The sequence below is a fragment of the Elephantulus edwardii genome, unplaced genomic scaffold (assembly GCF_000299155.1).
Source record: "Elephantulus edwardii isolate Elephantulus edwardi_28Jun2011 unplaced genomic scaffold, EleEdw1.0 scaffold00257, whole genome shotgun sequence".
In the NCBI taxonomy this organism is placed as follows: domain Eukaryota; kingdom Metazoa; phylum Chordata; class Mammalia; order Macroscelidea; family Macroscelididae; genus Elephantulus; species Elephantulus edwardii.
Window position 1 is genome coordinate 1767336 of NW_006400007.1, and position 16168 is coordinate 1783503.

Consider the following 16168-nt stretch of genomic DNA (forward strand, 5'->3'; position numbering starts at 1 on the left):
AGCACATGATTTGAGAAGTTGAACTGTATACAGAAGAATGTGGCATCAGAATTGGACTCAGACTTATCAGCCTGCATTATACAGATGACACAACCTTGTTTGCAGAAAGTGAAGAAGACTTGAAGCTCTTGCTGCAGAAGATTAAAAATTACTGCCTTCAGTATGGGTTATATCGCAACATCAGGAAAAGAACATATTGCATTAGGCTGATCTCCTGCCAAGGACCTCTTTCAAGTACTGAAGAGCAAAGATGTCACTTAAAAGACTAAAGAGACCTGGACCCAAGACATAGTATTTTCCATTGTTCACATGCATATGAACATGGGAAAAGAAATAAGACTGAGGAACTGATGCATTTGAATTATGCTCTTGACAAAAAATATCGTATATCCCACAGACTGCCAAAAGAATAAACAGATCTGTCTTGGAAGAAGTGCGGCCAGAGTGCTCCTTAGATGTAAAGATGGTGAAACTTTGTCTCATATGTTGTGGCCATGTTTTCAGGAGAAATCGTCCTGGGAAAGAGTGTCATTTTAGTAAGAGTAGACTCAAAGTACCTCATTGCCATTGAATTGGAACTGACCTAAAACTGACCCGTCAGCAAGTATTTGGAAATTGTAAATTGCCTTGGAGGAGATTGCCAGTCTTTCTCCCACAGAGCTTTTGATGGATTCCAGCTTCTGTAGAGTGGCTGTTTTTGGATTAGCCATCCAGCTTCCCTATGAACTCAGCCACCAGAAACACCCTAGGAAGTGTAAGAGGGTCAGTAAAACAGAGGAAGGCTCACGGTGACGTGAATTGACTGTGACTTGTAACAGTGGTTTAAGCATCACAAGCATGGTGAGGTTGGTGCAGGAACTGGGCAGGGTTTTAGTCTCTTGTACACAGGATTACTGTGAGTCGGAGCCAACTCAGTAGCACCTCACAATAAACTCTCAATTCCTTTGTTCCAGTGATAACTTAAAAGAATAATTTATTAATGAAAAACCTTTGACATTTATCAAGAGAATTAGTTTGGTTTCTTTCTGTAACTCATTGAATAATATTCTTACATTTCTGGAGTGGAGCCTGATTTTTCAGGTATGATCCTGGATTTGTAGTGCTTGTTTTTTAAATTATTTTTCAGTTTCTATTTAAGAAAGTGAGGTTGGTATCCAAAAACGTCTGCCGTTGGAACACACCAGACACTCTGCAGGAGAAACATGAGCAGTTTCCTTCCTTAAAGATTTATAGCATCTGCAACCTGATGCAGGGTCACTTTGAGTCAGAATTGACTCAGTGGCATTGCGTTTGTTTGTTTTTTAGTCTGTATATAAACAAAAGGACAGTGGAAGATAGATTTTAGAGATGAGAAATGGGAGCCAGGAAATTTGGGGCATTTTAGATACTCAAACAAAAGATGAATAGGTAATGAATTAATATAGCAGAAAAAGAACCAAAGTTAAGAAATAACTGTTAGCTGGCTGACTGTAGGAAATGTAAGAGGCTCAAGTCAGCTTCATATTGTTTTAAACTTAGAGTTAGTCATAGTTATAGTCCATGATATGATCAAGCCTTCTTTTTTGAGTTATATTGGAATCATGCAGCTCCATGCTGTGTGACTAAGACTGCATTTTGTTTTCCTTGTTATGTCTGGGTGACTTTTGACTCAATTATAGTTGTTGGGTTTTGTTTGGTTTTTTAATGTAACACACTAGTACAGATGAATTTTCCTATTGATCCATCAGCTGTTCCTTGGTAAAAAAAATGGACAGTCTCGTCCTGTGCAATTTGCAGCTTCTGAAAACCTCCTCTAAACACTCGTCAGCTAATGAGTTGGTTCTGACTTTCTGGCATGCAGTAAGTAACATTAACATTTTACATTTCAGGGCATTTTCTAGATCTTGTTCTTCCTATACATTTATTCTTCAGATAGTGATCTTTATCCTTTATGATCATCATTTACATCTTAATTAAATGAAAAGTACTTTGGTGTTTTTGTTCCCATTTGGGCTTCCAAAGCTGAGATTTCTGTTGTTTCTGACGATTTATTTCACCCTTTATTTCTTACTGACAGCTGCAATGCAAAGAAAGCCCAAATCATATTCTTCTTCTCTGATGGACCAGATTCCTATCAAATTCCTTATTCGACAAGCTCAAGGACTCCAGCAGGAATTGGGAGGTATTTACTCACTTTTACTGCTAATGTTAATTAATAAATAACATACTGTTTAAAATATCATAAGAATGTGATAGATGCTCGTTGTTAAAAATTCAGATATTTGTGAAATTTCTTTTTACCTCCTTCACTAAATCTACTATTTTCCCCTTTCAATCTCTTCTTGCCTCCCCTAAACAAGCCAAAAACCCAAAACAAAAAACCCCAAACACCACAACAAGCCCCATATAAATTGTTTAGTTTGGTTTCTCTTTTCAGGCATTATTTTCCTTAGAAGTTGAACTCTATGAGATTGCAAATATTCAGTTATTTTTGACCTACAAAAAACTAATTTGATGTAGTTGAACCTAACAGGTACACACATAAGTGACTAAAAAAAGATCAACTGTAGCTTTTGAGTTCATGAAAGGGTTTCCCTATCCTTTACATCTTTAACTATTTTTAAGAAAGACAAATATACCCTCTTGTGGAAATAAGTAGTACTGCTTCTATTTGCTGGCCTACTTGAATGTGTGTGAGTTTGGGAAGGTTAATAGATATCTTTAAGCCTCTGTTTAGAAGCAATATTGCTTGTCTTGAAGAATATGAGGGTGAAGTGAAGAGCCTTGTAGGTCACAGTGCGGTGACTGGATTGGAAGAGAGGGTATGCTTTACAGAAGCTCATCAGAATTTCTGACTGGTCTTTTTTTTTAGACTGTATGTGATCTTCTTCAAATGGGCATTCTTCCCTAACCCTTCAACTTTGAACCCTGTTGTATTACATAAATTTACCTCATTTACCTAATGGGAAACTTGCAAACTGGCATGGGTTAGAGGACAGCTTGAGAATCTCCATTATAGGTAGTGATTCTTAACTAAATCATATCATTTGGAGATCTTTCATCAGAATTTCCTTGCTCTAACTCCTAAATTGAGATGGTGGTGGGAAAGCCTTTGGGGTTTAAGAATGGAGACTCTAGTTGACTTCTTGTACATTTTCAAGGTTTGCATTCTGCTTTATTGCGTCTTCTTGCAACAAACTACCCACATTTGTGTATTGTGGATGACTGGATCTGTGAAGAAGAAATTACAGGAACCGATGCCCTGCTAAGGCGAATGCTCCTGACAGATAATGCTAAAAACCACTCTCCTCACCAACTCCAAGAAGGTAGAGTTGCATAGTTGTATTCCATATAGCCTTTCTCCCCAGTTAGTCCAAAGAAGTAGTAAGCTCATTGAGATCTTAAAAATAATGCTGAATTTTCCTGCATGTCTCTGGTGGCCTAGTGTCAAGAAGCTGAGCTGCAATCCCAAAGGAACTAGTTTTGAGGCTACCATCTGCTCTGCAGGAGAAGGATGGGCAGTCTCATCCTGTGCAACTGTCTCTAAAAACTCGCTGGAGGGTCAACTATGGGTCAATTCTGACTCGATGGTACACAACAACAACAATATGATGATAGTATTTTATGAATATATTTTAAGCACATTTGACCTTTCAAAAGCCATTAGTTAAGGCTTTCAAGCTCTTGCAGAGTGGAAATTTACTTTGTAAAGTGGAAATTTACTTCATAAAATGTTTTAGTGGACATAATACTTAAAGTACTTGAACTTTCTGCAATAGCAGCAGGGGGAAAAAAAACCACCCCAGAATAGCCCAGATGAGAGAGGGCCTGTGAATTTAAGCTTATATTGTTCAAGGGCCTACTTTAATTCTTTGAGCTTAAGGAATTTTATCTGTTTCCTTCTTACATGTTGTATCACTAAACAATTAGTATAGTTTTAGGAAGGTCATAAACTAGTCAGAAATAAGTTCAATAAAATAATGTCTACATTAGTACTGTTAAGCAGAAATAGAATGTAAGTGACACGTGTAATTTTGAACATTCTTGTAGTCATATTAAAGTTAAGAGACATAGGTGAAGTTAATTTTAGTAGTATATCTTATTGAACACAATATATCCAGTATATTTCAGTGTGTAATAAATATAAAATCATTATTTTGGTTTCTTTTTTTATACTTAAGTCTCTGCAACTTGATGTGTATTTTTTTTTGTTTGTTTTTGTTTTTTTTTTAATGTATATTTTACACAAAACATTTGGACCTGCTCTATTTCAGGTGTTTAGTAGCAGATGTAGTTAATATCTGCTATATTGGAGATCACTGTTCTAAATAGTTTTAAGTTAAGAAGTTTTAATCTTTCAAATGAATATTACTGTCAAGAGTAATGCATGGGTGTATTTTCACATACCAATTGATTTTAAAATAAGAATGAATCACTAGGAAAATAACACTGTCTTTGGGTTGCTGATATGACTTTAAAATTTAGATTTTTTTTTTTCCTCCTAATGAAGTACACCTGTATTTATGACTTTTTCATAAGGTCTCTATTTGTAGGTTTAGCCAAAACTATGCCTTAGATTGAAAGTTTTACTTTTTTTAAAGATTTACTTTTTAAACTATATAGTTTCCTGTGTTCAGAATATAATCTAAGAGAGCAATGTTAATGCCCAGTTCTGAGAGCTTCAGTTTAGGCTGTGACTACTGAATTTTCTTTTTAGCATTTTCAGCTGTCCCAGTAAGTCATACGCAAGTGATGCAGATCCTAGAACACTTGACCCTACTTTCTGCCAGTGAACTTATACCATATGCAGAGGTATTAACATCCAATATGAACCAGCTGTTGAATTCAGGTGTTCCACGGAGAGTTCTTCAAACAGTCAATAAATTATGGATGGTTCTTAATACAGTTATGCCTAGAAGGTAATTTCAGTATATTATTACATGTAATAGATAAATATATAGAAATGATAATATGTAATAATCTGAGTTTAATTGTTGAAGAAAATTTTCATGAGACTACTTTTCATCAATATTCAATATAATGCCTTTCTGAAGACAATAAAGTGTTATAACTTTAAGGAATCAGTAAAACTTTCTTTTAAGAAGTAAAAGCTTTAAAACATTTCCAACTTGCAGAGTTTCTTTTGAAGTGGGCTCTTATTTATAGTTGTATGACTAATTGTGGTACTCTTGTCCATCATTGCTTAAACTTGACTGCACAAGAAATCACCTGGTGAGCTTAAAAAAAAAATCTTAATGCGCACGTGATAACAAACTAATGTCTATCAGCTGATGAGTGGATAAACAATATATGATATACACAGGCAGTATTATTCTGTCATAAAGAAAAATAACTTTGGTACATATGACAATAATGTTATAATATGGCGATAATGGTTACCCATGGTGGACAGTGTTTGATGGAGCTCCCCGATTAAAACAAGCTTGAAGCAGGAGTGGCATCCACTTCCGTAATAGCTTGCCTCCGGAAACCCTATGAACCTGGAGAAAGGATGAAAGTCACACAAGTGTTGAGGACTTTCATTCATAGTGTTGCTATGAGTCACCTGCGACTCGAGAGCACTTAACAACAACAACAACAACATATGACGATGGGGATAAACCTTGCAAACATTATGCTGAGTGAAATAAATGAAATACAAATGTACAAGTTACACATGAACCCACTTACATGAAATCACTCCTTATTAACGATGCTGTCGAGTCAAAACTGAATCATAGCTGACACTTTAGCAGGTTTCTGAGGAAAAGGAGGAGACTGTTCCTCTATAATAGGCAAATACACTGAGGTAAGAGAGTGGATTTGTGGTACTATTTGGCCAGGGAGAGTTTAGTATGTTTGACTAAAGTGAAGAAGGACATGGAGAACTCTTACAGGAAAAAAATATTTTGATGTCTAGTTCTATCTCATGCCAGTTAAATAAGATTAAACTAATTTAAATGTCCATGATTAGGGTAAGGCATCAGTGTTGTTTAAAGATTTTCCAGTATTTTGTAATATACATCAAAGTTTAGGAAACAAAATGTGAACTATTTTGTCTTTAATCTTTTATTATGCAACAGATTGCATGAGAATCACTTTGGCACCTCTTAAAAAAAAACAACAAAAAAAAATGGGTAGGGAGGGAAATGTGCAACAATGAATGAATGAATGAAAATCTAAGTTTTCTGTAAACTTTTGTTAAAATCAATTAAAAATACAAAAAGAGGCGAGTTCTGGTGGCTTAGTGGCAAGAAGCTGCACTGCAATTCCAGAGGTATGTGGTTCAAATCCACCAGATACTCTGCTGGAGAAGGAAAGATAATCTCCCCGTGTACTAGTCAGATCTGATTTGACGGTACACACACAAAAATAATGATAATAAAACCCAAACAAACCAAAAAAAGAAACAACAACCAAAAAAACCCCAAAGAATACCAGGTCTGACCATATAAGATTTTTGGTGGTGGTGGTTGTTCTTAGGTGCCGTCGAGTCGAGTCGCAGAGGACTCGTAGTAGCAACCCTATGAATGAAAGGCCTGAGCACTGTTTGTACATAGTGTTTCTGGAGGCAAGCCATTTCGGAAGTGGATGCCGCTCTGCTTTCAGGCTTGTTTAGTCGGGAAGCTCCAGCCAACACTGTCCACCATGGGTACCCATTATTTGTACTTTTTTTTTTTTTTTATGCCAGTAGGATTTTTATCCTAGATTTACTCCATTTGTAGTATTTGTACTTTTAAGGCTTAATTTTTACTTAGAATTTAAGGAGCTCTTGTGGCACAGTAGTTAAAGTGTTGGATTGCTAATGAAAAGTTGATTGTTTGAAACTACCAGCTCCTCCCTGGGAGAAAGATCTGACAATCTACTTCCAGAGAGATTGACAGACTTGGAAACCCTATGGAGTTGTTTAGTTTAGTTGTATGTCTTGTTGGGCAGCAGTTGGAATTATCTCCATAGTAATGGATTTTGTTTGAGGGTTTATTAGAATTTAACTTATGTTTATTAATCTATAAATAAAATTAATAAATTTAATTTGCTTGTAAACTAAATTTATAAGTAAAATTATAAATTTATTACAAAGTAATAAGTGCACATAATTTAAAAAGTCAAATAGTATTTGACAATTTAGATTCTAGTTGCTCAGAGACAACTATTTTTTATGCTTTCTGGGTCTTTTGTTTTTTCCTGAATATATATTTCTAGTAATAAAAGAATGAGATGGCTGCAGGGAGTTGATTGCAATTATAATACAACTGTTCTTGAGCATGTAATTGGTTTTTCATCAGGTTGTGGGTAATGACCGTTAATGCATTACAACCTTCAATAAAGTTTGTCCGACAGCAAAAGTATACTCAGAATGACCTGATGATTGATCCTCTCATTGTCCTGAGGTGTGATCAGAGGGTTCACAGGTATGTCCTAAGAGTTGCACTTTTATTATAGAGCTGTGCTTTAGAGAATCAAAAGAAACTCAATTTAACATTTACATAACGTTCTTACAGATAATGGGCCTTATGGTCTGTGAACTTTATATTCAGCTTAATATTTGATATATGATCTATCCTAAAAGAAATGTCATTCTTGGTTTTGACTACTGCAAAGCCAAGATATTCTTTCTTTCAGGGTTAAAATCAGGATGACACTGTTTCTTCTAGCATTGTAGAAAAGGGCTTTTAAAAAAATCATTGAAATAGGAAGTTTGATGATGTAATTCATAGTATGTTGTGCTAGTAATCAAAATATTGGTTAATTGAATGACCCTCTTGGCACCTTGGCATCCTTGATTGTGGAAAGAATGTCCTGATTTCACATTGGTTATAATTTGCAAACTTTCAGATTTAAGACTTGCTTTCAGGTAACTTCATCTTAAAAGACAGTTAATGAATACACACCCATGTTTGTTGTTGCTTTGTTCACAACAGCAAAGAGTTGGAAACAACCCAAGTACCCATCAAGAAATGAATTTATAGAAAAGCTATGATATAGTCACACAATGGAATATTATACAGCACTGAAAAGCAAAACCTCATGAAATATTATACAAAATGGGTGACCATCAAGGACATTATGCTGAATAAAATACCTCAGTCACAAAAAGACAAATACTGTATAATGCCACTGTTAAAGTACAGCATTGATATGGGATTGGGGAGAAACTAAGAAAAGAGGGGATAAATAATGTACATGGCATTGAAATAGATGAGGGAGAGAACTGTATAAAAGGAATATATGATTAGGTATTATTGGTATGACAAGATTTCAGAATAAGAGCTGCATAGTAAAATGGTCTTGTGGGGTGGTGTTCTATAACAATGAAAGAACTTTTTTCCCCAAGAAAAAAGCTAACTGGGGGGAGGAGGGCAAGGAGAAAAATATGCAGCAATGAATGAATGAATGGAAATCTAAGTTCTTTAAAACTTACAATAAAATCTCAATTAAAAAAATAAAAAAGACCATCCGTTTGAATCATTAATATTATCTTATTGTTATAGCTAGCAATATAAAAATTGAGGGATTTGGCTTGAATTTTGATTATAATGTTCCTGGGGAAAGAAATGAAAAGTTAAATAAGATGGTTATGTACAGATGAATAAGGTAGGCAGTGACTACTGTTGAAATTTGAGAAAAGATGTAGAAGAGATGAGACCTGAGTAGTGTTTTAAAGGAGAAAGATGAACTTTAGATGAATAAATACAATATGGTAGAGCTAAGGACTGTGAAGATATTCAGAGAAAAAAAGTGAGGATGAAAGTGTGGAAGCCAGAATGAAAAAAGGCAAGGAAAGTGGAGGGTTTATTTTTGAAAAACTAAGATTTTGGAAATCGTATTGGAGGAGAGGCTTTGTGTTAGATAGGTTAGAAGGGAATGAAAGTGAAGTCAGAAAAACTGTGTTATGTCCTCTGCATATACAATACCTGTTATCTGCCATGAGGATGGCATTCTTGAAATGGCAAAAGCAGCTAAATATAATTGGCAAGTTAAGTGTCTCCTAGAAAACAGGAGTCAAGAGAATAAATGGCAGTAAGTCTAAAGTGAAAATATAATTGTTTAAAATAGATTGGCTATGTTCAGGCTAGATTTATAGTTATTTTTCTTTCTCATTTCCCCCTCTCTGTGTTCAGATGCCCCCCACTGATGGATATTACTCTACACATGTTGAATGGATATCTTCTTGCTTCTAAAGCTTACCTTAGTGCTCATCTGAAGGAAACAGCCGAACAAGATAGGCCTTCTCAGAATAATACATTAGGTTTAATTGGACAGACTGATGCCCCAGAAGTTACTAGAGAAGAATTGAAAAATGCCTTGCTAGCTGCTCAGGTAATAAACGGAAACGGAATAAAAAAAGGGAAGGCTTCCGTATTAATGAAATAAATTGAATAGACGGCATGCAGATCACATGATTTTTGTACCAGGGTGGTATATTGTGCACTCTTTATTACTGAGCCAATATTAATGGTACTGCTTTTGCTTCTGAATACCAGAAAGACTGTTAATAAAATCAGAAATAATCTTTATGCTTTTACAACTATGTAGAATTTTACTGAAACCTTAAGTAGTCGTTGTCTTGGTTTTGTTTTTTTTTTTTAAGAAAAGTGTTTATTTTATAACATTAATTATTTCATAGTCATTGTTTAGTAATCCAGCTGATGGAGTATGACTAAATGGTAAGCAATTTAGGGACTTTACTGTAGCTGTTTTCTTAGTATGAAATAAGTTTCTGAAATTTTATTGGCATTTAGTGGAATTAGGAGCAGTAAATGTCAGCCCTCGGGCCTTTCTTTCATTGTTTTTGTTCAGACATTCCTCTAGGTCGTATAGCCCTGGTGTACAAGTTGCAATACAGCGGTCACTTTTGGTTTCTGTGAGGCTGAACACTATTACACTGATGTGTCAAATGCATTACTGGGTGGCTACCCAGTGCAGACAGAGTGAGGTGGAGCTCCCCAATTAAAACAAGCTTGGAAGGAGGAGTGGTATCCACTTCCATAATAGCTTGCCTCCGGAAACCCTATGAACCTGGAGAGAGGATGAAAGACACCCAAGTGTTGAGTACTCTCCTTCACAGGGTTGCTATGAGTCGCCTGCGACTCGAAGGCACTTAACAACAACAACAACAACAATGTAGCATGGCTTTTCATCTATATTCAGAAATATGAAGATCTATGGAAACAAACTGTTTATTTTTTGGTGATGCACTTGGCAGAAAAACCAATTGATCTAATTTGGTGGAAAAACTTGACCTTAATTGATTTGAAGCAATTTAGGATTTTTTTTGTCGTTTTTTATGTGAATATTGGTGTATTTTGCTACAAAATTTTAATATGTTTGAATTCTAAAACATGGCTCTTCAGAAACTTATGAAAGGTTTCTATGAGTCAGAATTGACTCAGTGACAGGGTATAATTAGTAAACTGAGACTAAGAGAGGTTTACTAACTCGTTCAGGGTTACACATTAGTAAATGCTGGGTTAGAATTCAAACCTTTGCAGATTAAAATAGAATAGTTAATAACCCCAAACCCTTCAACCCAAGAATGATAGTTATAAAGTAAGGTTGCCCTACTTAATAATTATGTTCTTGAACACACAGATCAAATAATTGCTTTAGCTCAGGAAATGGTTATATTTCAGAGAAGCATATATTATTCTTTTTTTTTAATCTCTCCTCCTTGATGATGGTGATTACATATGTTTATTTTTGTGGAGAGAAAATCTGTCGTTTTCTTCAGACTTAAAGTGATTCAAGACACTAAAAAGGCAAGAACCACTGTCTCGTAGATTTTTCACGTAGTTTTCTTTTTCATGGAAGAAACTAGTTATCTCATCATTTCTATTAATGTGGAAGCAGAATCAAACTTGGTTTTTAAATATACTTCTTAGAAACCTCTTCTGTTTTATTATTTATTTGCCTGTAGGATAGTGCAGCTGTCCAGATTCTCTTAGAGATTTGCTTACCGACTGAAGAAGAGAAAAGCAAGCGGGCCAACCCAGACAGTTTATTATGGAATGTACAAAGTGTCATTACTACCAGCACTCCAAATAAGGAAATGGAAGAAGGAGAAGATAATTTGCTGTGTAACTTGCGAGAAGTTCAGTGCCTTATCTGTTGTCTGTTGCACCAAATGTATATTGCGGATCCAAACATTGCTAAGCTTGTTCATTTTCAGGTCAGTTTTCAAAGAATGATGTTTTATAGTTGAGTTGAGTTTTCTTGATGACTTTGAATATCTTTTAATAGAGATCATTTAGAAACCCAAGAGAATACAAATGCAATATGGAAGACAAACCAGATTTTTTTTTTGGTGAAAAATTTTTTTACTTAGAATTAGCCAGCTGGACTCAGTTTAGATGACCCCAATTTTGTTGGCAACATCCAAAGCGTCATAGTCAGGAGCAAGTTGAACATAGGTCTTCTTCTCTCCATCAGGCCTAATCAAGGTATTGACCTTGGCCACATCAATGTTACAGAGCTTCTTTACAGCTTGTTTGATCTGGTACTTGTTGGTCTTGACATCCAAAAGGAACACAAGTGTATTGTTATTGTCTGTCGTCTTTATAGCTGACTCAGAGGTCGGGGAAACTTGATGATGGAATAGTGGTCGAACTTATTTTTCATGAGGGCACTCTTCTTTGGATATTTGGGTTGCCTTCAAAGTCTTCGAAGTGCAGATCTTTTTTTTTTTTCTTTGCGGTTGTGGATGGCCTTCAGGACTGCCTTCTTGGACTTTAATGCCTTTGCTTTGGCTTCAGGTTTGGGAGGGGCTTCCTTTTTCGCTTTTGGCACCATCTTCATAGAAAAAGCAACAATCCAGATTTTTTTTTAAAAAGCCCATTTAATGATTTTCAATAACTTAGCTTTATTCGAATGCATCAGAAAAGTTAAATGCCAAGATATAGATAGGATACTGTAACCTTCTGAGCAACTCTTATAGAAAGGAAGTGAAACTTTGTTTATATTATATCTGTCTTTGACATAAAATTCTTTACTTTTTAACCTTCTTTCCCTTCTTGTTGAGGTAGGGTTATCCATGTGCACTTTTGCCTCTGACGGTTGCAGGTATTCCATCTATGCACATCTGTCTGGATTTCATACCTGAGCTCATTGCACAGCCAGAACTTGAAAAACAGGTAATGAGCATTTTAGAAAAAACTTTAGTCTCCATCCAAGTATTGCCAGTTATATGGATATTAAAACTTATAATTTCAATACTTAAAATATTCTTCCAAAACATGGGATATTTGGATTTTGTATTACAGATATTTGCTATCCAGTTGCTTTCTCACTTGTGTATCCAGTATGCATTACCAAAATCACTCAGTGTGGCCCGATTAGCTGTCAATGTCATGGGAACTTTGCTAACAGGTTTGTAGCAACCAGTAACAACAACTTATCACGAAATAAAAATGCGTATATTCACCTTCTGGATTTATTTCCAGAGTATGTTTTGGGTAATTAATTACTAGTTTAACATGTTTGGTTTTTTTTTTCCGTGAGATTTTATAGAAAATGTTGGTTTTTCCGTTCAACCAGTCATACACATTTGTATTTTATGATGTGAATTACAATGTAAACCATATTCTTATCTCTTCATCCTTGTGATTCTCATTTCCATTAATTCTTCTATCCTACCCCTTCCTGCCTCTGAGCTTTATCTCTGGGCAGATGCTGCCATTTTAGTATTTTATGGTTGATTGTTCTGAGTGGCACGTGTTTCTTGATGTTATTGGTCTCTTTATAGGCCTGACTACTGTTTGAGTGAAAATTGAGCCCCAGGGATGAATTTTGTTCCAGGTTCAAAGGGTGACTAAGGGCTATAATCTCAGGAACTTTTGCTGTATTTTAAACTATTCTTTTGAATATTTTCCTATTTAATAGAGCAATTCACAGACTAGTAGGCATATTATATCTCTAGTTTTATGAATGCATGTGCATTACTTTCTAGTATATAGAACTTTTTATATTTTATAATGGAATCCAAATATACTTTTTATACATAATTACTTCAGTAGACAACAGGTAGTGATTTATGACTATACTTAGAATTCCAGAAGAATATAATTCTATGTAGAAATAAGAGTTAAATATACTGTTTCCTTAAGTTCAAAATAATATTTAACATTTTATCTGACTTTGTATGAAGGCTAAGTGATATAAAAGTATACTACTTAAAATAATAATAAGCTGTATAATTTAGTCCTTCTAAATTATATTTTAGCTAACATTCTTTCACAGTTGTCTCAAGATCTTATTTGCTTTTCTTTTTATTTTTTTAAATATGATTCACTTAATTGTGAAATTAGCTTTACTATCACTTAAGTAAGCCATGTTTCTAACCTTGGCATTTCTATTCTTTTTAATATTGATTTGCTTACAAAGTTCGCATACACTATTCTTAGTTCTCATTGTGTTTCATACAATCATTACCATGCATTGTGTTTTGCTTTTGTTTTAATTGATTAACCTCATTATCTTATAGTTGTTTATGTCGTCATTAAGAGTTAAAGTGTTGAGTTCCATTCCTTTTCTACCACTAATGGGCCTGTGACCTTAAACCTGTTTCTTAATCTCTAGAGTTTATTTTCTCATATGGAAAAAGGATATCATAATAATACTTTATTGCAGTGTTTATACATAATTTAAATTTGTATGTTGAGCGATGATTGACTAAGACTATATGCTCCCTGAAGACAGGGACTGTATCAAGTCACAGAAAATTTTGTATCCTTACAGAGCATTATGTGTAGTTCATTGTACAGGCCTACTGCCTATACAGTTTATATCTGTAAAGTGAAATCTGTTTCATTTCCTTCCAACAGTTTTAACACAAGCTAAGAGATATGCTTTTTTCATGCCAACTCTGCCAAGTTTGGTGTCTTTTTGTCGAGCATTTCCTCCATTATATGAGGATATTATGTCTTTGCTGATCCAAATAGGGCAGGTCTGTGCCTCTGATGTTGCCACACAGACAAGAGACATCGATCCTATTATTACACGTAAGTAGTTGCTTATTCTCAGGAATTATAATATCAAACAAAGAGCCCAAAATCCTTTCCACATCGCTTGCCTCTATTTATTGTTCTTTCTTTATGTTTTTAGGTCTTCAGCAGATAAAGGAGAAACCAAGTGGATGGTCTGGACTCTGTAAAAATCTATCTTATAAAAATGGATCCAGGGACACTGGAAGCATGGATCCTGATGTACAACTCTGTCACTGCATTGAAAGCACAATAATTGAAATAATAAACATGAGTGTTAATGGAATTTAAAAAAAAATTTAAAAATGAAGCTGTTGCATAATGCCCAACATGAATCTGCATTTTAAAACAAGTGTAAAACTGGATGGGAACAGTAATGTCTTGGAATTATTAAAATTATTCCATTCAACATGAATATAATTTAGAACTCTGAAAATTATGCTTGCCTGTATATGATTGGAGGCATTTCTTTGGATCAGATTTGCTGGTACGTTTATTTTCTAGCAGCTGAACTTTTTTCCCTATTGGGAACACATTTAAGAAACTCATTACTAGAAAGTGAATCTGGCATCATGTTTAGTTTAGAAGTGGAGAGAGACTGCTTGCTATGCCTTTAATTTCTTACAAAAATGAATCTGTGAGTAACCTCAGTATTTATTTTAACTTTTAGCTTGTTAAAAAGAAAAGAGAGAGAGAATGCTACAGTGATGCAGTAATGGCAGGGAGAAAAAGGGATCAAGGAAAGAGCGAAGTCACGAAAAATTAGGAGTTAAACACTCAAATAGAAGCCTCAAAGATTTTAAAAATTATAGTAATGCAAAATTAATATACAAAATTATACAATTGTAGCATGGATTTCCAGTTCTGAAGAGACAGTGTGAAGAAGGCTTTGAAGAAGACAAATAACTTTTAGAAATTATTTCCATGAAATTACTGAAAACGTTAAAAATTCTACATATTCAGTTTTTACTTAATATATGAAGCCATATGTTAAAAGAGACGCTTGAATAATTCAGAAGTTTTAAAAATCATCTTTGTACAAAGGGAGCCCTGATGGCTTAGTGGGTAAAGAGTTTCACTGCCAACACAAGAGCAAGTAGTTCAAATACACCAGCAACTTTGTAAGAGAAAACTTTGCTATTTACAGCCTGTGAAAACCTGCTGGGGGTGAACTAAGAGTCAGTTCCGACTTGGCAGCGAGTTGAGTTGAGTCTTTGTGCATAGAAAAACCTGAAAGGAGATCTCATTTAGTTTGGTTTTTATTTTTGTAATGTTTTACTAGCTATCCTAATGTTCAGATGGGGGAAAATGAACAAAGTTTAGAGCAATAAAATTTACTGGATTAAAGAGCCCATGGTTTGTCAACAGGATTATAATTCATATTTTATTTTGAGAAGGTCTTTGAATAGGAAGGTATATGCAGTGTTGAACCTCAGGAAAAATTAAAATACAGAAAATACAGTCTTGCTGACAGATTTTGCAGTCCTTTGTTGGTTATGCCTACTGACTAAGTAGATTTATTCAGGTAACCTATAATCCTCATTTTTTTCTAAAAATAAGTATCCAGTATTTAAGGTACTTATAAATCAGGCAAGGTGATAAACAAAATGTGTTTTCTTAAGAGGAGAAATTTAACTTCAGCCTTTCACTTGCAAATAGTCATGCCTCGTTTGATGCCTTTGTAAGTGAGATTGCTACTGGCCCTACCTCATAAGGGTTATTACATGAGAACGAATTTGTAGCTGTTTCATACCATGAAGTGCATAGTATCAGACACATGGTTAAATATATATAATTTTTATTAGATACATAACAAGTAATTTTATGGGAAAATAAAAGCTTACAATTAAAAAAGAAAGACCCAAATTTTCATCTTTTTAAACAAAGGAGTTTTGTAGTCCCTTAAAACCGCCTTTTTTTTTTTCTCCTTTTCTTAAACTGAGGCCTTGGAATATTTTGTGTAAGTAGGTATCCTCCAGGAGTTCAGAAAAGGTTGAAGGACGTTTTATAATTAAATGCAGTCTATATTCCTGGATCGGTTTTCAAAGACTCGTCAAAACCTGCTGTGTTAAAAATAACAGATGCTGTTTTTGTTCAGATTTGTAGATGATATAAATATATGTAAATATATTAGTAAATGTTAATATTCATGTATTTTAAGTTAAGGTTATAAAATTTGTCGTGATTTTTTTTATTCAAGTGTAAACAGA

At 34.6% G+C, this 16168-nt stretch overlaps 1 protein-coding gene across 1 annotated transcript in view; it reads left to right on the forward strand.

Moving 5' to 3' along the window:
- INTS2 (integrator complex subunit 2) overlaps nucleotides 1-14541 on the forward strand; it is a 51569-nt gene extending 37028 nt beyond the window's left edge. Inside the window, exons 15-24 of the mRNA XM_006899452.1 lie at nucleotides 2057-2161; nucleotides 3141-3305; nucleotides 4697-4898; nucleotides 7266-7391; nucleotides 9102-9300; nucleotides 10898-11149; nucleotides 12003-12110; nucleotides 12240-12345; nucleotides 13800-13976; nucleotides 14080-14541. Coding sequence (XP_006899514.1) covers nucleotides 2057-2161; nucleotides 3141-3305; nucleotides 4697-4898; nucleotides 7266-7391; nucleotides 9102-9300; nucleotides 10898-11149; nucleotides 12003-12110; nucleotides 12240-12345; nucleotides 13800-13976; nucleotides 14080-14249 — 1610 coding nt within the window. The 3' untranslated portion in view covers nucleotides 14250-14541. The remainder of the gene's footprint in view (nucleotides 1-2056; nucleotides 2162-3140; nucleotides 3306-4696; nucleotides 4899-7265; nucleotides 7392-9101; nucleotides 9301-10897; nucleotides 11150-12002; nucleotides 12111-12239; nucleotides 12346-13799; nucleotides 13977-14079) is intronic.
- The last annotated feature ends 1627 nt before the right edge of the window (nucleotides 14542-16168 follow it).